The 23,674-nt window shown below is 39.0% G+C and overlaps 1 protein-coding gene across 3 annotated transcripts in view; it reads left to right on the top strand.

Annotated features, from left to right (window-relative positions):
• The window catches only part of PIK3C2G (phosphatidylinositol-4-phosphate 3-kinase catalytic subunit type 2 gamma), a 464,511-nt gene extending 441,755 nt beyond the window's left edge, over nucleotides 1-22,756 (top strand). For all 3 annotated transcript variants that reach the window (XM_055394272.2, XM_055394271.2, XM_055394273.2), the window contains 2 exons: nucleotides 5,268-5,393; nucleotides 22,373-22,756. In XM_055394272.2, the coding sequence (XP_055250247.2) occupies nucleotides 5,268-5,393; nucleotides 22,373-22,525 (279 nt within the window). In that variant the 3' untranslated portion in view covers nucleotides 22,526-22,756. The remainder of the gene's footprint in view (nucleotides 1-5,267; nucleotides 5,394-22,372) is intronic.
• Nucleotides 22,757-23,674: the final 918 nt, after the last annotated feature.

The following is a 23,674-nucleotide window of genomic DNA, read 5'->3' as shown; positions in this document are numbered from 1 at the left end:
TTACAACCCCACAGACTGCAGCACGCCAGACCTCCCTGTCCCTCACCACCTCCTGGAGTTCACCCAAGTTCATGTCCAGTGAATCAGTGATGCTATCCAATGATCTCATCCCCTGGAAAAGGTCAGTTTTCATCCCAGTTCCTAAAAGGGCAGTCCTAAAGAATGTTCAAGCTACCAGTCAGTTGTGCTCACTTCCCATCCTAGTAAGGTTATATTCAACATCCTTCAAGCTAGGTTTCAGCAATACTTGAGTCAAGAGCTTCCAGATATACAAGCTGGGCTTAGAAAAGGCATAGGAATCAGAGATCAAATTGTCAACATTTGTTGGATCATAGAGAAAACAAGGGAATTCCAAAAAAAAATCTACTTCTGTTTCCTTGATGACGCAAAAGCCTTTTTGTGGATCACAACAAACTGTGGAACAAACTGGTTTTTATATTGCATTATAAATAATGATTCAGCAAATACTTATGAAGTACTTTCAAAGAGCTAGGCACTATAAATATATAGCTCATTAATTCAGTCATTTGATAGCTGCCTCTTGAGTATTTGGCGGCTCAGCTGGTAAAGAATCTGCCCGCAATGCGGGAGACCTGGGTTTGATCCCTGGGTTCAGATAATCCCCTGGAGAAAGGAATAGCTACCCACTCCAGTATTCTGGCCTAGAGAATACCATGGACTGTATAGTCCTTGGAGTCGCAAAGAGTCAGACAAAACTGAGTGACTTTCACTTCACTTTGCTTCATTTCTTGAGTATTCACTTAATGCCAAGTATTGTGTTAGGGTTAGCGCTTCTATGAAGGAAAAGAATGCTTTTGAGGAAGACAGTTGTGAAAAGAAAGAAACGAATAAGGTAAAGAAAAACCCAATCTCAAGTGAGGATTTAAAACTTTTAATTGGCAATTCAGAAACATACTGAATGCTTAGAAGAAGGAAATGAGGGTGGGGTTAGGTTAGCAGGATAAAGTAACCAATGGAGCAAAATCCAAAGCAAATGTAGGGGTAGGGGAGGAGAGGAACAACTAGACATGGATTTTCCTTTTAAATAATTTCTTATCTCATAAGGAAACTAACACGCATATAAAACTATTTATTGAACTTTGAAAAATAATAAGCAGTTTAATGGGAAATCTAGAATGTAAAAAATTCAGAGTTGGTCTAGGCAACAAAATGAAATTTGGATGACTTCACATCATTTTCTGAGCACAGTAAGAACATCAGGCAGAATTCTAGAAGACTGGTAGTACTCCTTGACTTCAGTCCACCATGAATAAGAATGTCCTCTGGGTGATACATCCAGGATTGATCTCCTTTAGAATGGACTGGTTGGATCTCCTTGCAGTATAAGGGACTCTCAAGAGTCTTCTCCAACACCACAGTTCAAAAGCATCGATTCATTGGAGGGACTGATGCTAAAGCTGAAACTGCAATACTTTGGCCACCTCATGCGACGAGTTGACTCACTGGAAAAGACTCTGATGCTGGGAAAGGTTGGGGGTGGGAGGAGAAGGGGACGATGGAGAATGAGATGGCTGGATGGCATCACCGACTCTGTGGACATGAGTTTGAGTGTACTCCGGGAGTTGGTGATAGACAGGGAGGCCTGGCGTGCTGTGATTCATGGGGTCGCGGAGAGTCGGACATGACTGAACGACTGAACTGAACTGAACTGAACTGGGTGATACAAGGAAACTTCTCATTGTTTAGACTGAACCTCAGACTAAGAACTCTGTAACCCCAAGCCTTATCACTCTTCAAAGTGTTAAGTCTTTGTGAAGGTCTAAAACACAACCAGAGTAACAATCCTGGGGTAAGACAGTTAGACAAGTAGGAGTTATTTAGTCATTTTAAAATAAAAATTTAGTTCACATAAACATAAGGGTGAAATGAGAAGTGTTGATGAAAAGACACCTAGTGATTAATAAATCAGATGAGATCTTTAAGGGGCAGGTTACAGTCCCAGTAAGAGGAGCAGGTGAAAAGTGTTGATAAGACAGCTGCTACAGGGGAAAAAACGTGAAAGTGAAAGTCGCTCGGTCATGTCCGACTCTTTGCAACCCCATGGACTATACAGTCCATGGAATTCTCCAGGCCAGAATACTGGAGTGGGTAGCCTTTCCCTGCTCCAGGAGATCTTCCCAAGCCAGGGATAAGGGCTCCCACATTGCAGGTGGATTCTTTACCAGCTGAGCCACAAGGGAAGCCCAAAAATACTGGAGTGGGCGGCCTATCCCTTCTCCAGTGGATCTTCCCTATCCAGGAATCAAACCGGGGTCTCCTGCACTCTAGGCGTATTCTTTAGGGGGATAAAGAATTCTCTTAAACACTTGAGAAATCCATGTCTGCATTTACAGACTAACTGTGCTGCTCAGATCAAATGCATCCCTGACTTAAATTGTTCTATTATTCTGAAAACAATAGGATATTCAAGGATCTTGTCAAAGACTAATTGGAAACAGAAGCCCAAACCTTTAATTAGTAAATGCCTGGTGAAAGCTGGTATACAAAATACTTTTTCTGTTCTGTGATTGGGAGCTTATCCCTCTATGGGGAATCCTTGAAATGTTCTAAGAAGGAAAGTGACACAGTCAAAACAGTTTCCAGGAAGGTTAAATACAACAGTGATAAACAGAATAAATGAGGGAATGAAGTGGGAAGACTGTGACACAAAAAATAATTGAAATCTAATTATAAGTTAGGGAATAAAGATCTATGGTGGCAGATGAACTAAGGCAAAAAGGGAGGATGTTGATCTTGGTACATACTTGGATTTGAAAATCAGTGACAAGGGAGATATTGGAGAAATGAAACTGTATCATTTAATTCAATTTCAACAGGTGGAAAAAAAATCAATTTTGGAGTAGTGAGAAAAGTGAAGATGGATTTTGGTTAGAGTGTAACCTACTTGTAGAGCTCTTCATAGGTCACTAGACTGGAATCTGAAGGCTGAATTACAGATTCCAATTTGGGAGTCATCAATATCAGCGGTTCTCAATTGGGTCCAGCTTTGCCCCCCAGGGGTCATTTAACAATGTCTGGGGACATCTTTGCTCTCGCAACTAGGAGGATGGTATTGCTGCAGCCTGGTAGGTAGAGGTCAGTGATACTGTTAAAGTATCCTCAGTGCACACAACAGCTCCCGACAACAAAGACTCACTTGGCCCCAAATGCCAATAGTGCCAATGCTGAAAAATCCTGCTCTCAAATGTCAGAGTACATTAGGGCTATCTAGTCCAATCAGTACATATAGTGTATTCATATTCAATTTATAGAAAATAAAAATAATAGGAAGCATATATTGGATCTTACTCTTTCAGGCACTATACTCACATTACATGGTTTATTTTATTTAATCTTTTGAATGCTTTGAGATCGATACCACCTTTATCTCCATTTAAATGGTTTGGAAACTGATCCACAGAGAAGTTATCTACCAAAAGCCACACGGTTGAGAAATTTGGGGGCCCAGACTGCAACAACAAAGCCTCTCCCAGAACCACAATTCTAAGATGTCACCACTAGGATGACACATACAGTGATTATAGGTATGGAATGCTCAAGCCCAAAGGCAGAAAAGAGAGACAATTACACAGCGCGGAAGCATGTTACTGCCTTCATTTCTCTCTCTCTCTCTCTCACACACACACAAAATCAGCCCTCTCAAATATGAATAGCAATGTTTTTCTGTCTCTCAGAAAATTCCATTGTGTCACTGACAAATTTCAGAGCTCCTCCTGGGGAAGGATTCTGAGTGGAGCAAGGTACCTTGAGCACCATCCAAAGCAGCAGTTTTGATGATCTTAGCATTATGACATGTGCATGTGTCCAGATGTATTTTTTCTAATTTGTGAATAATAATAAACCCAGATTCTCCTAATGACATGATTTTTACTATGTAAATTGGAACAGAATAGAAGTTAGTCCTATAATAATGTAAATCACATTTCCTTACTCTCCTTCCTTTCCAGTATGCTTTTCTAACTGCCAAAGAATGATGTAAAATTCAAGCTAATGACCTTGGGGATGGCACTAGATGTTCATGTGGATGTGTCACTGTCATTCACAGAATTTGTTGAAAACTACTCATTTAGTAGTTAGGATGTATTCACCAAGATAAGCATTTAAACTCCTCAATTGTGACTTTCAATTCATCCACTTTAAATGTAAATTACACAAACATTTCTCATTTTATCAAGCAAGATATGCACAGCTTTTAGTACAATTTTCTGTCCATTTGGTCACAAAGATAGAACCCATTTCTCTGAAGTACAGTTGTTTCCAAACTTTTAAGAGTATAGTCTGTCTTCAAATTTATTAAGAAATAAAAATATTCATAAGAAAAAAGGTTGAAAAAGGGAGACATTCTGAAGCCAGCTGAGGAAGTTCAGGGGGAGAAAGGCTATTAGGCTAAGCTAGAGAGAGGGAGTCCAGAGAGCTATAGATTTAACATCATTGATCCACCAATCAGGCCAGAACTCAACGCAACTTTCGAGTGCCACAGAAGACAATTTAAAGGGATTATCCAATATAGTTTAGGATAATTTAGATCAGTGCTCCCCAACATTTTTGGCACTAAGGACTGGTTTTGTGGAGGACAACTTTTCCATGGACTGGAGTGGAGGATGGTTTCAGGATGATTCAAGCATATTACATTTATTGTGGACTTTATTTCTATTATTATTATATCAGCTCTACCTCAGATCATCAGGCATTAGATCTCAGAGATTGGGGACCCCTGACTCAGATAATAAAATTATTATAACTACTTTAAAATCTTGTAAGTAGGTCTAATTGATATTTTAATTAAATTCTATCTGAAAATATGATATTATGCAATATACATTTATATGTCATTAAATGCTACATCTTATTTTAGGAGTTAAACTTGAATTTTTTTCTCTTTATTATTTTCAAGTGGTGTACAGTCCCCTGAGGCACTCAGGTCCTGTCTCAGCCAGTGGCTTATATTCATCTCTTGACCATTTCTGTCAAAAATGTAGATTTCGTTTTTACTACAAAAAACTAAAGTAACTCATACTTACTGGAGTTTTAAATGTAGCCCTCTGACACAGTGCTTACTCCTTTAAACTGTATTTTGGGATTCCTCTTGAGCCGTGATGTATTTCTTTTGATTGTTCTCTTCTTTTCTTGTAAACAGTGACTGTGATAAATCTTGATCCTGTCTTTGGTCTAGATATTTAGTAGCCATGTATTTGCTTTCTTTGATAGCCACGCACATTAATATTTATAACCATTTTCCTTTGCAGCATCTCCCAGATGGCTCCGCGCCTAGTGCACATGTTGAATTTTATCTTTTACCACATCCCAGTGAAGCCTGGAGGAGGAAAACAAAATCTGTTCCAAAGTGTACTGACCCCACTTACAATGAGATTGTAAGTATGATTCATCTCTTGTCCAGTCACTTTATATTTTTTCTTACTATTTTTCAGCTGCACAACGAAATATGGAAAATCTGTAGTAACTGGCAGCGTTATTTCATAAAGTGAAGATGTTTCCCAAAATAGCCACTGTGTGCCACTCACTGTTCTTGATGCTATAGGAATAGGAAAATACAGCTTTCAAAGTGCTTATGAGCCAGTTTTCAAATTGTGGCTAGCTTACAGCAAGAGCCCAAGACATTATGGCATTTGTTTCGCCTCCTAACATTATACCTGACTCCATCTTATTTTCTCTAACAAGCTTTTCTTTCTCTCGTTTTCCTTACCTGATAACTTTATCATAGCCTAATCTATTGTAAACGTTATAAAATCTCCTTTGAAAAACTGAAAAAAGTAAACAAGTACAAAGCACAAATTATATTAAAGTTAATTTATATTATATATAGCTCTCTAATTCCTTTGTAGTATACAATCTGAACATCTGATCCGCTCATTCTTTCTAAGGCAAACCCTACGTTTTTCTCTTGATTCCATCCTTTCCCATCTCCTCTGTACCTTGCTCACTTGACTCTTTCCTTACCTTTCCAGTGGGTTGTCTTACCCACTGGATCCTCAACTCCAAAATCTTAAAAAAAAAAAAAAAAATCTTCAACTCAGCCTTTCTAAAGCATCAATTTTTTTTCTCTTGCTATCACCTCCACACTTTAGCAAACTTGGCATATTTCCTGCTCTCTGTTCATCACTTCCTTCTCACCATTTAACCCTTTGCAATATGGATTCTACCTTGACCAACGCTGCTTTGTTCAAAGGGCACCAGAAGACTCCTAATTGTTCAGTCCAGTGATCCAATGGGCTGTCCTCTCCTGAGCAGTTAGACAGCAACTCTATTAATTTAACTGCTTCCTCTTTCTTGACACGTCCCTTTTGCTTCTTGAGCTCTGCCCTTTAACTCCCTTCTGTTTTCTCTAATCACTCTCTCATTTTCCTTCATTGCCATTCTTCCCCCGAAAATATTTATTTACTGGAGTTCCATGATATGACCTCATCTCTTCTTGATATATACACTCAAAATGATCTTATGGATCTATACATTTTCATTTATTACCTATTTGAAGGTTGCATCTCAATTATTTCCTCAAATTCTGGCTTCTTTCCTAAGCTTTAAACCTCTGTGTGCATGCTCAGTCGTGTCCAACTTTTTGTGACCCCATGGACTGTAGCCCACCAGGCTGCTCTGTCCATGGAGATTCTCCAGGAAAGAATACTGGATTGGTTTTCCATGCCTTCCTCCAGGGAATCTTCCCAACCCAGGGATTGAACCCAGGTCTCCAGATGGCAGGCAGATTCTTTATCACCGAGCCACCGGGGAAGCCCTTTAAACCTGTACTTTTACCTGATTATTGAAGAGCCCCTGAGATGTCTGGGAGGGTGGGAGGGAAGCTGAAGATGAAGGGGATATATGTATACTTATAGCTGAATTCACGTTGTACGGCAGAAATCAACACAACATTGTAAAGCAATTACAAAAGTAAGTTAAGTATTAGTGACTCAGTTGTGACAGACTCTTTGCAACCCCATGGACTGTAGCCTGCCAGGCTCCTCTGTGCATGGAATTCTCCAGGCAAGAGTGGTGAAGTAGATAGCCATTCCTTTCTCCAGGGGATCTTCCTGATCCAGGGATTGACTGGGGCTGCAAGAGTCCTTTCTGAGTTGACTCAGATGCTCATCTGGCCTCACTTCTTCTCTGGCTGTTGGAGGAGGTCTCGGGTGTTAGCCACATGTGTGCTTGATGTTCTTTACCACCTGGTGCTGGCTTCCCTAACAGCAAGTGATCCAAGACAGAGACAAAGATGCCACAGTACTTTCTGAGCCACCAGGGAGGCCCAAAGCAATTATACTCCAATTAAAAAAGAAAGAGCCCCTTTAGGATGCCTCCTAGGCCCTTTTAAACCAGGTTTGCCTCCAGTGTCATCTCCGAAGATACTAATGACATCACTCTTTTCCTCACTCACAAGTCCAGTTAATCCCCGAGTTTTGTCAGTTTTACTTGAGCAGTCATCTGCTTCTTTAATCCATCTTCTTCTCTGTGTCCCATCATGTTTCTCTGGTGAAAGGCCTCATAACTTTGGCTAATATAATAGCTTCCTATCTGCCCATCTTGTTCTTTTCATTTAAATCATTCAAATTTCTATCTAAAGTGTCAAAAACTACTCATTTTTATTACTCTCCTACATAACTTTTTTCAAATGTTTCTTACTACCCACTGGATAATATCCAAAATCCTAAGTGTGGCATTCACATCCCTTCAAATTTGTCTCAGTAATTTTCCAAAGTTGTCTCTGGAGCAGTATTATCCTTATATACCTTTTTAAAAAAAATTTGAGATAATCGTAGATTCACAAGCAGTTGGAGGAAATAATATAGAATTCAAATACCCTTCAACCACTTTTCCTAAAATGGTAACACTTTGCCTGACTATTGACAATATCATAATCAGGAAATTAACATTGGTACAATTCACTGACCTTATTAGGATTTCTCGTTTTACACATGTTCTTATGTATGTGTGTATTTAGTTCTGTGCATTTATATCACATGTATAGGTTTGTGTGATCACCACAATCAACCAAGGTAAAGGCCATTCCATCAAAATGATTCCTGGTGCTGTCATATTAAAGCCACAGTCACTCTTCCCACTCTAACTCTCCACGCCCAACTCTGGCAACTCTTAATATATTCACTATCTCTGTAATTTTGTCATTTCAAATGTTATATAAATGGAATCATACCGTTTGCAACATTTGAGGTTGGCTTTTTTCTTTTACTATACATCTCAGAGAGATCCATCCAAGCAACTGCATGTATCAATAGTTTGTTTTCACTGCTGAGTAGTAGTCATGGCAGGGAGGTATGAACGTTCAACTATTTATTTATAAAGGACATTTGGGTTGTTTCTGACTGGGGACTACTGCAATACAAAGCTGTTCTGAACACTGATGTATAGATTTTTGTGTAAATATGAGTTGTAATTTCTCTAAGAGAAATGCTCAAGATGTAATTACTGGGGTATATGGTAATGCCATATATAGTTTTTCAAGAAATTGTCATACTCTTTTTCTACACCGTTTTACACTCCCAATGCAATATTTGTGCTAGTTTTGCTGCATCTGTGCCAGCATTTGGTATCATTTTTATATTATCAAATAAAAATATTACTATTTTTATTTTGTTTAATTTTTTTATTTTTTTTTAATTTTTATTGGAGGCTAATTATTTTACAATATTATATTGGTTGGTTTTGCCATACATTGACATGAATCCACCCCGGGTGTACATGAGTTCCCCCTCCCGAACCCCCCTCCCACCTCCCTCCTCCTCTTATCCTCCTTCTGGGTCATCCCCGCATACCAGCCCCGAGCATCCTGTAACATGCATCGACCCTGAACTGGCAATTCATTTCACATATGATAATATACATGTTTCAATGCCATTCTCCCAAACCCTCCCACCCTCACCTTCTCCCACAGAGTCCCAAAGACTGTTTTATACATCTGTGTCTCTTTTGCTTTCTCGTATACAGGGTTATCATTTGCATCTTTCTAAATTCCATATATATGCATTAGTATATTGTATTAGTGTTTTTCTTTCTGGCTTACTTCACTCTGTATAACAGGCTCTAGTTGCATCCAACTCATTAGAACTGGTTCAAATGCATTCTTTTTAATGGCTGAGTAATACTCCATTGTATATATGTACCAAAGCTTTCTTATCCATTCGTCTGCAGATGGACATCTAGATTGCTTCCATGTCCTGGCTATTATAAACAATGCTGCAATGAACATTGGAGTACATGTGTCTCTTTCAATTCTGGTTTCCTCAGTGTGTATGCCCAGGAGTGCGATTGATGGATCATATGGCAGTTCTATTTCCAGTTTTTTGAGGAATCTCCACACTGTTCTCCATAGTGGCTGTACTACTTTGTTTTCCCACCAACAGTGTAAGAGGCTTCCCTTCTCTCCACACCCTCTCCAGCATTTATTGCATGTAGACTTTTGGATAGCAGCCATTCTGACTGGTGTGAAATGGTATCTCATTGTGGTTTTGATTTCCTTTTCTGATTATGAGGGATGTTGAGCATTTTTTCAAAACGAGGGACACATACAGACTGAAAGTGAAGGACTGGGAAAAGATATTCCATGCAAATAGAGACCAAAACAAAGCAGGAGTAGCAATACTCATATCAGATAAAATAGACTTTAAAACAAAGGCTGTGAAAAGAAACAAAGAAGAAAAATACATAATGATCAAAGGATCAATCCAAGATGAAGATATAACAATTATAAATATTTATGCACCCAACATAGGAGCACCACAATATGTAAGACAATTACTAACAAGCATGAAAGGGGAAATTAACAACAATGCATTAATAGTGGGAGATTTTAATACCCCACTTACATCTATGGATAGATCAACTAAACAGAAAATTAACAAGGAAACACAAACTTTAAATGATACAACAGACCAGTTAGACCTAATAGATATCTATAGGACATTTCACCCCAAAAGAATGAATTTCACCTTTTTCTCAACACACACAGAACCTTTTCCAGGATAGATCACATCCTGGGCCATAAATCTAGCCTTGGTAAATTCAAAAAAATTGAAATCATTCCAAGCATCTTTTCTGAACACAATTCAGTAAGATTAGATCTCAGTTACGGGAGAAAAACCATTAAAAATGCCAACATATGGAGGCTGAACAACACGCTGCTAAATAATGAACAAATTATAGGAGAAATCATAATATGCATACAAATGAATGAAAATGAAAACACAACAACCCAAAACCTCTGGGACACTGTAAAACCAGTGCTAAGTGGGAAGTTTATAGCAATATAGGCACACCTCAAGAAACAAGAGAAAAGTCAACTAAATAACCTAACCAGGAGATCCAACCAGTCCATTCTAAAGGAGATCAATCCTGGATGTTCATTGGAGGGACTGATGCTAAAGCTGAAACTCCAATACTTTGGCCACCTCATGTGACGAGTTGACTCACTGGAAAAGACTCTGATGCTGGGAAAGGTTGGGGGCGGGAGGAGAAGGGGACGACGGAGAATGAGATGGCTGGATGGCATCACCGACTCTGTGGACATGAGTTTGAGTGTACTCCGGGAGTTGGTGATGGACAGGGAGGCCTGGCGTGCTGTGATTCATGGGGTCGCGGAGAGTCGGACAGGACTGAGCGACTGAACTGAACTGAACATCTAAAGAAACTAGAAAAGGAAGAAATGAAGAACCCCATGGTTAGTAGAAGGAAAGAAATCATAAAAATAAGGGCAGAGATAAATGCAAAAGAAACAAAAGAGACCATAGCAAAAATCAACAAAGCCAAAAGCTGGTTCTTTGAGAAGGTAAATAAAATTGACAAACCACTAGCCAGACTCATCAAGAAACAAAGGGAGAAGAACCAAATCAATAAAATTAGAAATGAAAATGGAGAGATCACAACAGACAACACAGAAATACAAAGGATTATTAGAGAATACTATCAGCAATTATATGGCAATACAATGAATAACTTGGAAGAAATGGACAAATTCCTAGAAACGTACACCTTGCCAAAACTGAACCAGGAAGAAATAGAAAATCTGAACAGACCCATCACAAGCACGGAACTAGAGGCTGTAATCAGAAATCTTCCAGCAGACAAAAGCCCAGGTCCAGATGGCTTCACAGCTGAATTCTACCAAAAATCTAGAGAAGAGCTAACACCTATTCTACTCAAACTCTTCCAGAAAATTGCTGAGGAAGGGAAACTTCCAAACTCATTCTGTGAGGCCACCATCACCTTAATCCCAAAACCTGGTAAAGATCCCACAAAAAAAGAAAACTATAGGCCAATATCACTGATGAACATAGATGCAAAAATCCTTAACAAAATTCTAGCAATCAGAATCCAACAACACATTAAGAAGATCATACATCATGACCAAGTGGGCTTTATCCCAGGAATGCAAGGATTCTTCAATATCCGCAAATCAATCAACATAATACACCACATCAACAAACTGAAAAATAAAAATCATATGATTATCTCAATAGATGCAGAGAAAGCCTTCGACAAAATTCAGCATCCTTTATGATAAAAACCCTCCAGAAAGTGGGAATACAAGGGACATATCTCAACATAAAAGCTATATATGACAAACCCACAGCAAACATTATCCTCAATGGTGAAAAACTGAAAGCATTTCCCCTAAAGTCAGGAACAAGACAAGGGTGCCCACTCTCACCACTACTATTCAACATAGTTCTGGAAGTTTTGGTTACAGCAATCAGAGCAGAAAAAGACATAAAAGGAATACAAATTGGAAAAGAAGAAGTAAAACTTTCACTGTTCGCTGACGACATGATCCTCTACACAGAAAACCCTAAGACTCTACCAGAAAACTACTAGAGCTAATCAATGAATACAGTAAAGTTGCAGGATATAAAATCAACACACAGAAATCCCTTGCATTCCTATACACTAATAATGAGAAAATAGAAAGAGAAATTAAGGAAACTATTCCATTCACTGTTGCAACGAAAAGAATTAAATACTTAGGAATATATCTACCTAAGGAAACAAAAGACTTGTACATAGACAACTATAAAACACTAGTGAAAGTAATCAAAGAGGACACTATTTTTAATTTTAGTTCATTTGAAAGGTAATGAGTGCTAGCTCACTGTGGTTTTAATTTGCATGTATCTAGTAGCTAATGATGCAAACTTCTTTTCTTGTGCTTATTTACCATCTGCATATATTCTTCGGTGAAATATGACTGTGTTTGTTAACTTTCTAATTTGAGAGTCTGCATTTTTACTTATGTTTACTATTGACTTTTGAGATTTTTTATATATCATCAATAACCTTTGTCAGATACATGGTTTGCAAATATTTTCTCCCAGTCTGTAGCTTGACTTTCCATCCTTTACTCAGGGTCTTTCACAAGTAAAAGTTTTTAATCTAGATGAGGTCCAATTCATCAATTGTTTGTCTTTTATAGACTGCATATTTGGTAGAAAGTCTAAGAACTCTTCACCTAGCACTTTCTGAAGATTTTCCCCTGTATTTTTTCTAAATATTTTATAGTTTTATATTTTACATCTAAGTCCATAATTCATTTTGAGTTGACTTTTGAATAAAGTGTGAAGTTTAGGTTAAAGTTCACTTTTTTTGCCTATGAATGCCAATTATTCCAGCACCATCTATTGAAAAAGCAATTCTTCCTACATTTAATGTCTTTTGCACTTTTCAGCACCTTTAACAAAAATAAATCAGGAACATTTGCTTGCTCATGCCCTTCTACTGCCCCATACTTAGTCATATTCTCCAGTCACATCACACAGCTTGTCATTCCCTGAATAATCCCTGTGACCTCTGTGACTGAGCTCATGAGGCCGTTCACCCTCCTGCCCTTCTCTGCCAACTTTGAGGCTCCTCTCAAACATGACTCTGTGAACCACTCTTTCCTCCCTGACTCTTACACCACACTGACCATCTCTTGTTCAGTCCTACACAGTTATTCTTTTCTTTTAATACACTGAAAACTTCCTCAGGACAAGAAAAAAGTGTTATCTTTCTTACTATCTCTGAAACTTAGCTACTTCTATAAAGATTTGTGGAATTAAATATTTGGGGTAATTCCATAAGTAATATTGTTTGTGTATATGGAAAAATGCAAAACTAGAAAACATTTATATATATTCAACTATATGTATAATTTAGTAAGGAACAATATCTTTTCATTTTATTATTTGCCATGATGTCAACCACTAGAGATATATGTACATGCTCAGTTGCGTCCAGCTGTTTGCAACCCTATGGGCCATAGCCTGCCAGGCTCCTCTGTCCATGGGATTCTCCAGGCAAGGATACTGGAGTGGGTTGTCATGCCCTACTCCAGGGCACCTTCCTGACCCAGGAATGGAACCCACATCTCGTAAGTCTCCTGCATTGGCAGGTGGATTCTTTACCACTAGCACCACCTGGGAGACCCATAAGTCTATGCATAGCAAACTCCAATTCATACATAATTCAAATGAGCAGGAAGATGAATTCATGTATGGTTAAGTGACTGCTTTAATAGTAATGAGCATCATATAAACAAATTGGGCAGGGAAGTGGTTGAATTTAGAAAGCCATGAGAAGAAAAAGACTACGCTATCTTTTTTAGGAGCCTTTGTTAATATTTTAACAAGTATTCCTTCTGAATTATGTCTCTTTCTCTCAACGGACACATTCTCTAACAAAAATGGGATCATATTGTACCTATTAATTTGTTACCTGCTTTATTCAGTAAGCATGTATGACTACACTATTTTTTCTTCCATTATGCTGTCTGTATCAATACAAGAATATTTCTAAGAAATACCCCCCAAAAAGGGCACTGGTTTTATAAATTTATAAAATATACTCACCATTTTCAAATGGCATATTTGCATATAACCTATACACATACTCCCATGTACATTAAATTGTCTCTAGGTGACTCATAACAGTTGATACAATGTATATGCTGTGTAAATAGTGGCTGGTAGGCAACCAATTCAGATTTGCTTTCTAGAACTTCAGGAAATTTTTCTGCTGAATACTTTTTGATATGTGGTTGATTGAGTCAATGGCTGCAGAGCCCATGGCTACAGAAGGCCAACCGTATGTGTTTTCTGAGGATCCTGGTAATTATCACATGGCATCTACCTTGTATTTAACTTCTCCCGTTTGCTTCCTGAGGGCTGCTACATCAGGGACTTTGGGATTTCTCAAACTGCCAAAGCCAGGCAGAGGTCTGGGGAGTGGGAGAGAAGGACTTCACTCCCCTTCTTACATAAATCTCTTAGAGAAATTCAAAGGGAATATCATATTGCATCACTTCACAAAGCTTTTCAGGAAAATAGTTCTTTCAGGTGTTATTCACAAGCCTCTTTCTCCCTAATAGTCAGACCTGAGAGAGGCTGGGTCAGGACCACTGCCCTTCAGCATCCACCCTTCAGATACTAAAGCTCTGATACAAGGCCAAGTTTGTCACCATGATGCTCTCCAGAGTGGTTCCCAACAGGACTGCCTGCAGCCTTCCTGAAAACCCTTCTCACACACAGAGCCCTGTGGTGGACATGACTGGGCTCAGGACGGGGTGGGGCTGATGGCTGGAGTGCCCCCAGAACTGCCCTTCAAGAAAGCAGCAGAGTGGGCTGCTAACTCCGCTGCCACTGATCTTTCTATTCTACTATCTTTGTTATCTGGTTAAGAACCATCATTTTTTTAGTGACTCATTCAGTTCAGTTCAGTTCAGTTCAGTCGCTCAGTCATGTCCGACTCTCCGCGACCCCATGAATCACAGCATGCCAGGCCTCCCTGTCCATCACCAACTCCCGGAGTTCACTCAAACTCATGTCCACAGAGTCGGTGATGCCATCCAGCCATCTCATTCTCGGTCTTCCCCTTCTCCTCCCGCCCGCAACCTTTCCCAGCATCAGAGTCTTTTCCAGTGAGTCAACTCGTCGCATGAGGTGGCCAAAGTATTGCAGTTTCAGCTTTAGCATCAGTCCCTCCAATGAACATCCAGGATTGATCTCCTTTAGAATGGACTGGTTGGATCTCCTTGCAGTATAAAAGGCTCTCAAGAGTCTTCTCCAACACCACAGTTCAAAAGCATCGATTCTTCGGCGATCAGTCTTCTTCACAGTCCAACTCTCACATCCATACATGACCACGGGAAAAACCATTGCCTTGACTAGACGGACCTTGGTTGGCAAAGTAATGTCTCTGCTTTTTAATATACTATCAAGGTTGGTCATAACTTTCCTTCCAAGGAGCAAGCGTCTTTTAATTTCATGGCTGCAATCAGCATCTGCAGTGATTTTGGAGCCCAAAAAAATAAAGTTTGACACTGCTTCCATTGTTTCCCCATCTATTTCCCATGAAGTGATGGGACCAGATGCCATGATCTTTGTTTTCTGAATGTTGAGCTTCAAGCCAACCTTTTCACTCTCCTCTTTCACTTTCATCAAGAGGCTTTTGAGTTCCTCTTCACTTTCTGCCATAAGGGTGGTGTCATCTGCATATCTGAGGTTATTGATATTTCTCCCAGCAATCTTGATTCCAGCTTGTGCTTCTTCCAGCCCAGCGTTCCTCATGATGTACTCTGCATAGAAGTTAAATAAGCAAGGTGACAATATACAACCTTGACGTACACCTTTTCCTATTTGGAACCAGTCTGTTGTTCCATGTCCAGTTCTAACTGTTGCTTCCTGACCTGCATACAGGTTTCTCAAGAGGCAGGTCAGGTGGTCTGGGATTCCCATCTCTTTCAGAATGTTCCACAGTTTATTGTGATCCACACAGTCAAAGGCTTTGGCATAATCAATGAAGCAGAAATAGATGTTTTTCTGGAACTCTCTTGCTTTCTCCATGATCCAGCGGATGTTGGCAATTTGATCTCTGGTGCCTCTGCCTTTTCTAAAACCTGCTTGAACATCTGGGAGTTCACGGTTTACATACTGCTGAAGCCTGGCTTGGAGAATTTTGAGCATGACTTTACTAGCGTGTGAGATGAGTGCAATTGTGCGGTAGTTTGAGCATTCTTTGGCATTGCCTTTCTTTGGGATTGGAATGAAGACTGACCTCTTCCAGTCCTGTGGCCACTGCTGAGTTTTCCAAATCTGCTGGCATATTGAGTGCAGCACTTTCACAGCATCATCTTTCAAGACTTGAAATAGCTCAACTGGAATTCCATCACCACCACTAGCTTTGTTCGTAGTGATGCTTTCTAAGGCCCACTTGACTTCACATTCCAAGATGTCTGGCTCTAGGTCAGTGATCACGTTATCGTGACTATCTTGGTCGTGAAGATCTTTTTTGTACAGTTCTTCTGTGTATTCCTGCCACCTCTTCTTAATATCTTCTGCTTCCGTTAGGTCCATACCATTTCTGTCCTTTATCGAGCCCATCTTTGCATGAAATGTTCCCTTGGAATCTCTAATTTTCTTGAAGAGATCTCTTGTTTTTCCTATTCTGTTGTTTTCCTCTATTTCTTTGCATTGATCACTGAGGAAGGCTTTCTTATCTCTCCTTGCTATTCTTTGGAACTCTGCATTCAGATGCTTATATCTTTCCTTGAAATACAGATTCCATTTTATTTATTTTTTTAATTAATTTATTTTAATTGGAGGCTAATTACTTTACATTATTGTATTGGCTTTGCCATACATTGACATGAATCTGCCCCAGGTGTACATGTGTTCCACATTTTGATTCCATTTTTAAATTGAATTATATTGTTATAGTCCATGTATTTTGCACATTGTATTCCTTTTTTTTAATTGAAGTATAATTGATTTATAGTGTTGTGCCAGTCTCTGAAGTGACTCATTTATACAAATAGAGACACTATTTTTTATATTCTTTCCCCATTCTGGTTATGACAGGATATTGAATATAGTTCTCTATGCTATACAGTAAGGCCTTGTGGTTTATCCCTCCTGTATATAGTAACTGACATTATATTCCTTTCTTAGACATTATCCTACTATAAAGTATAGAGGAGATGTTAGAAAGGACAGAATAAGAATGTTTTATGTAGTTTACGTGCCTTAAAATAGTCAGCATGTGCATGAATATCTAGCTTAGAACGAGGTGTATGATACACTCAGTAAGCAATGGTTATTGCTGTCTGTAACATCCTTTCATGCCATACTCATAAAGTAATGATAATTCTGTTTGCAGAGGAAGACCCTGAGGCCCTGAGGTAGATATTTTGATCAGGGTTCAGTTCAGTTCACTTCAGTCACTTAGTCGTGTCTGACTCTTTGCGACCCCATGAATCACAGCACACCAGGCCTCCCTGTCCATCACCAACTCCCAGAGTTCACCCAAACTCATGTCCATCGAGTCGGTGATGCCATCCAGCCATCTCACTCTCTGTCGTCCCCTTCTCCTCCCGCCCCCAATCCCTCCCAGCATCAGAGTCTTTTCCAGTGAGTCAACTCTTCGCATGAGGTGGCCAAAGTATTGGAGTTTCAGCTATAGCATCAGTCCTTCCAATGAACACCCAGAATTGATCTCCTTTAGAATAGACTGGTTGGATTAGCTAACTAAATTTCAAGTCCAGAAGTGCCTGATTCCAAAGCTCTGACTGAGCCCATTAAACTTTCGTGCTGTCCCTCCCTCGTTCTACCCACAGAGCTCTAGCTTTCAACTCTCCCTTTTTTTTTTATTGGAGGCTAATTATTTTACAATATTATATTGATTGGTTTTGCCATACATTGACATGAATCCACCCCGGGTGTACATGAGTTCCCCTTCCTGAACCCCCCTCCCACCTCCCTCCTCCCCTTATCCTCCCTCTGGGTCATCCCCGTGCACCAGCCCCAAGCATCCTGTATCATGCGTCGAACCTGGACTGGTGATTCGTTTCACATATGACAATATACATGTTTCAATGCCATTCTCCCAAATCATCCCACCCTCCCCCTCTCCCATAGAGTCCCAAAGACTGTTCTATACACCTGTGTCTCTTCTGCTGTCTCGTATACAGGGTTATCATTTCCATCTTTCTAAATTCCATATATATGCGTTAGTATATTGCTTTTGAACTGTGGTGCTGGAGAAGACTCTTGAGAGTCCCTTGGACTGCAAGGAAATCCAACCAGTCCATTCTAAAGGAGATCAGTCCTGGGTGTTCATTGGAAGGAGTTACGCTAAAGCTGAAACTCCAATACTTTGGCCACCTCATGCGACGAGTTGACTCACTGGGAAAGAGTCTGATGCTGGGAGGGATTGGGGGTGGAAGGAGACAGGGACGACAGAGAATAAGATGGCTGGATGGCATCACCGACTCAATGGACATGAGTTTGGGTGAACTCCAGGAGTTGGTGATGGACAGGGAGGCCTGGCGTGCTGTGGTTCATGGGGTTGCAAAGAGTCGGACACGACTAAGTGACTGAACTGAACTGAACTGATACTGTATTGGTGTTTTTCTTTCTGGCTTACTTCACTCTGTATAATAGGTTCCAGTTTCATCCACCTCATTAGAACTGAGTCAAATGCATTCTTTTTAATGGCTGAGTAATACTCCATGATCCAGCAATCGCACTCCTGAGCATACACACCAAGGAAACCAGAATTGAAAGAGACACATGTACTCCAATGTTCATCGCTGCACTGTTTATAATAGCCAGGACATGGAAGCAACCTAGATGTCCATCTGCAGACGAATGGATAAGAAAGCTGTGGTACATGTACACAATGGAGTATTACTCAACTCTCTCTTTCACAGTCCGGCCTCTTCACTCCTTCTCTCACCAGCCCTAAGCACAATTCAGTTTCCATACTATTTTCCTCCCCTTGCAATCATTCAAATACTCTTTAGAATTATTTACTAGAACTTGGTGTCAAATGACAGAGTGAATGCTTGCATATAAGTCAATAGATATTAAATTACCCTAAACAGTGTTCTTATACTTGATGTAACAGTTTCAAATTCCACATTCAGTGTTTGTCAGAAGGCAGTGAAGACTTGACATATGCCTATGGGTGAAAAGTATTACAAAGTGAAATTAAAAGAGCTGTGCATTTTTGGTTCTGTTATATTAAGGCAGAATACATATTAAATCATTTGGTGAAAAGTCTCAAAGAATATAGTCATCTGTGTACATCTCTAGCATTACACACTATTCATGGCATTGAAGAAAAAAGTGCTTATTTTTTAAATAACGTTACGGATGAAGTAAAGCAATTAGAATATATGTATATATCATCTATGATGTGCAATGATTACATGTTATAAAACAGTCACTTTCAAGAAAAATAGCTTTTACATAATGAAGCATAGGGAAAAAAATCCATAGTAATATAAACTTTGGAGTTCAAATGTTTTTATTTTAACCAGGAAGGCAATTAATTCCTAGCATCGTGTATTAGAGAAATTCAGCTTGCTAAATAGCTAGAGACTCAACTTTGTCTACCACTGTTATTTCCTGTCAGCTAAGGTAAAAATGGGCTTCCCTGGTGGCTCAGCTGTTACATAATCTGCCTGCAATGAGGGAGACCCATTTGATCCCTGGTTGGGAAGATCCCCTGGAGAAGGGAATGGCCCCCACTCCAGTATTCTGGAGAATTCCATGGACAGAGGAGCCTGGTGGGCTACAGTCCGTGGGGTCACAAAGAGTCGACCATGACTGAGCAACTAACAATTTCACTTTTCAAGGCAAAAATACCAAGAAATGACTGTTCTTTTTTTGTGTATTTGATGGACCTTTTTTGGTTATAATTCACTAGTGTTTACTATGTATCAGGTTTTGCACCAAGGCTTATTATACTCATTATCTCATTTAATTCTTCCTCACAATACTAAAAGGTAAATATTATCACCATTTTCAAATAAGAAAGTGCATTCAGATGGCCCCTAACTTGGGATGGTAAAACCTGAACTCTTTGAACTTATAGTAGTGCAAAAGCGGTATGCATTCAGTAGAACCTGTTCTTCAAATTCTGATCTTCTTCCAGGCTACCAGTACACGGTAGAATATTCTCTCCTGAGGCTGGGCAGTGGCAGTGAGCCGCAGCTCTGTCAGTCACACAGTCATGAGAGTAAACAACCAATACCCTCACAACCATTTTGTACCCAGCCAGCCATTATGCTTTTCACTTTCAGTGCTATACTCAATAAATTACATGAGACATACACACTGTGTTATAGAAGAGGCTTTGTGTTAGATGATTTTGCCTAACCGTAGGCTGATGTAAGTGTCCTGAATGCATTTAAGGTAGATGAGGCTAAGCTATGATGTTCGTGTGTGTGTGCTCAGTTGTGTCCGACTCTGCAACCTCATGGACAGTAGCCCGCTAGGCTCCTCTGTCCATGGAATTTCCCCAGGCAAGAATACTGGGGTGGGTTGCCATGCCCTCCTCCAGAGGATCTTCCCAACCCAGGGATTGAACCCGGGTCTCTTACGTCTCCTGCATGGGCAGGCAGGTTCTACCACTAGTGCCACCTGTTCAGTTTACCACGGGTTTATAAGCCCAACAGGCTATAACCCCATTGTAAATGGAAGAAGAACTATAGTTGACAACAGATTTAAATAAATATGTATCATTGATATGTTTCTTAGAAGTTACATCTTTAGCACTAATTTATAAGATTCCCAGTGTTCTGAAACCAGATTTTCCAAAGGCCTAATGGTCAGAGCTATTCCATTTTTCTTTATACACTTTGAGGGCCCCTTTGTCTATTTCCTCTGTAAAATATGAATTGAGTGTATCGGCCAAATGTGTTGTGGGGAGGAAAATGGAGGATAACTTAGACAGTTCAAAATAACCGCCATAGAGAAAAGAAAAAGGAACTTACTCTGGAGTCCTGGAAAGATAGGTGTTCAGGAGACAAGAGTGATTCAGAGTCCATGTTAGACTTCTCTTTGCCATTAAAGATGAATTACATTGGTAAGACTTTGAAATTTTTAAGGCATCCCTTAAAATCCTTTACTAGCCAGGGGAACTCAAGAAATTAAGTGGAATAACTTGAATAAGCAGTTCTTCCCTGAGAATCCCATGGACAGAGGAGTCTGGCAGGCTCCAGTCCATGGGGTCGCAAAGAGTCGGATACAGCTGAAGTGACTTAGTACGCACACACAAGAATTTAAAAGGTAATCTCCTGCCTGGAATGGGAGCAAGATACTAGAAGAGTAGGTAGCCAGGAGCTGCCACAAGAAATACTATAGACTGCGTCAACATCCTGCATTGTTATCTCATGTCCCTTAATTGAATTATTTTTTTGATAAGTAAATCACTGTTCAGAGCAGCTAGCAGATTCATCTTTAATGGAATTTCATTGATAACTTAAGATGGCCAGAAATCACATCCATACACACTAAGCAGGTTTCCTAGAAGATTCAACGCTTTCCTCTCAATTTGTTTCCTCTGCTTCTTCTTTACATATAAAGCACTTCTTTTTATCTTGTAGCTTCACTATAAAAAACAAGCACATTTGTAGCATCATATGAAACTCCTCTAAATGTGTTATAAGGAGTTTCCTTGGCAACCACATTGGGTTTATACACGGCAATCTCCTCCTTTTATGATGTATAACTAACTTCTTGATCCTGCACTTTTTAAAGTTTCTTTACCACTGCAGGAACCCAGTGATAATGCCTGTGACTTACTTCTTGGATATTATAAATTGCAGTTGAATAGCTCTCTCTCCTTAAAAATAGTTACATGACTAGTAAATGAAAAGAAGACACAAAACTGTACACACAGCAAAATTATAGCTCAGAGTCTAAAAAGTGATTATATATAGAAAACAAAAAGCACATCAAAATGTTAACTATAATTATCTCCTAATGGTAGAAATATAAAAATATCTTTTCTTTTATATTCATTTCTGTTTCATCCCCATACTTTACTTAATGAGCATATATTTTCATAACTAAAAATTAAACAATTTTAAATAAATTAAAGTAACGATAGTATGACTGCTTCACATGGAGAAGGAAATATTGTTAGACTACATTAAATTAACACAAGGAAATCATGGAGATTGGTCTGATTTCCTCATTAGCTTCCAACAAAGAAAAACAGTGTTCAAGGCTCCATGCTGCACATAAATTCAAGGACAGTTAAAAGGTGGTATTTAAATTTCTTCCTAGAGAATGATTTGCAGTCTTATTAAATTTGGGATAGACAATTATTAATGGAATCAGAGTAAATTTTAAGCTTCTTAAGACTTTGTCATTAAACTCCTTCATGTTAGCAGAACCTTTAGCTCTTCAGAATTAAGAGTTAGAAATGAAAGATTATAACAACATTAACCTGTCCATTCCAAGGTACAAAATATGATATGCAATTATTTTGTTGAAAGCAATATTTTTAAAAGATGCATTTAAGCATATCTGATTTATATTTTCAAACTTCTACCCCTTTTCAGGTAGTATATGATGAAGTCACAGAGCTCCAAGGACATGTCTTAATGCTTATTGTAAAGAGCAAAACCACGTTTGTAGGAGCAATTAACATCCAACTCTGCAGTGTCACGCTCAATGAAGAAAAATGGTATCCACTAGGTAACAGTATAATTTGAGCATTGCTTTGAACATACAGATTCATTAACTACTCATATTTTTTTCACTTTGGGTCCTCTCTATCACAAGATCAGGACATTTTCTTAATCAAAGGTAGTGTGGTATATTAAGGACACAGAGAAAAAAAAATCAGAATCAATGTTTTTAGTTATTTATTCTCTGTGTATTTCACTGTTTTCTTAGAACCATTTCTCCAATTGATTGTGTAAATTCAATATGTAAAATAATAAAAGGACATTTTAGTGTATCTTTTAAATCAAACATACGTTCACTTTATAATTATGTGCCTATTATTTTTTTCCAATTTTTATTATTTATTTATTTATTTTTTATTATATTGGTTGGTTTTGCCATACAGTTACATGAATCTGCCCCGGGTGTACATGAGTTCCCCTTCCTGAACCCCCCTCCCACCTCCCTCCTCCCCATATCCTCCCTGGTCATCCCCGTGCACCAGCCCCGAGCATCCTGTATCATGCGTCGAACCTGGACTGGTGATTCGTTTCACATATGATAATATACATGTTTCAATGCCATTCTCCCAAATCATCCCACCCTCGTCCTCTCCCACAGAGTCCAAAAGAGTTCTATACACCTGTGTCTCTTTTGCTGTCTTGTATACAGGGTTATCATTACCATCTTTCTAAATTCCATATATATGCGTTAGTATACTGTATTGGTGCCTATAATTAAAAGCAATACTTTTAATGTAGTTTTCAAAAAAGACAAGCAACTAAATCTCATCACTTCAAGACCTAAGTATATCTGAAACAAGGTTTTAAATTTTGAATTAAGTATATATACCTATACATCCACTTATAATCTTATATTTATTAAAGGCATTAGTAAGCTCTGGCAGAATACTATAGCTATTTTCTAACAGAAAAACCAAGCATAAATGCCTAAAATTCTTAAATCCAATTTTTGGAAGAATTTTTGTAGTTTTTCACCCTCTTAAATACTCATCATCACTGGATATCACCCAGTCAGAGGCATTATCACATTTTAAACTTTGTTATAACTTAATTCAAAGATCTCAAACTCTGAAACTCTCCCCTCTGATCAAAACCTCTTCTCTGTACAACAAAAAGTTTTCTTACTTCTGAACCTACTTTCATACCCATCATGACCTGAGTAAACAATCATGG

Source organism: Moschus berezovskii, chromosome 6, assembly GCF_049115385.1.
Source record: "Moschus berezovskii isolate FMDL1 chromosome 6, NW_MosBer_1.0, whole genome shotgun sequence".
NCBI classification, from domain to species: domain Eukaryota; kingdom Metazoa; phylum Chordata; class Mammalia; order Artiodactyla; family Moschidae; genus Moschus; species Moschus berezovskii.
This window is presented reverse-complemented; position numbering and strand designations above follow the sequence as displayed.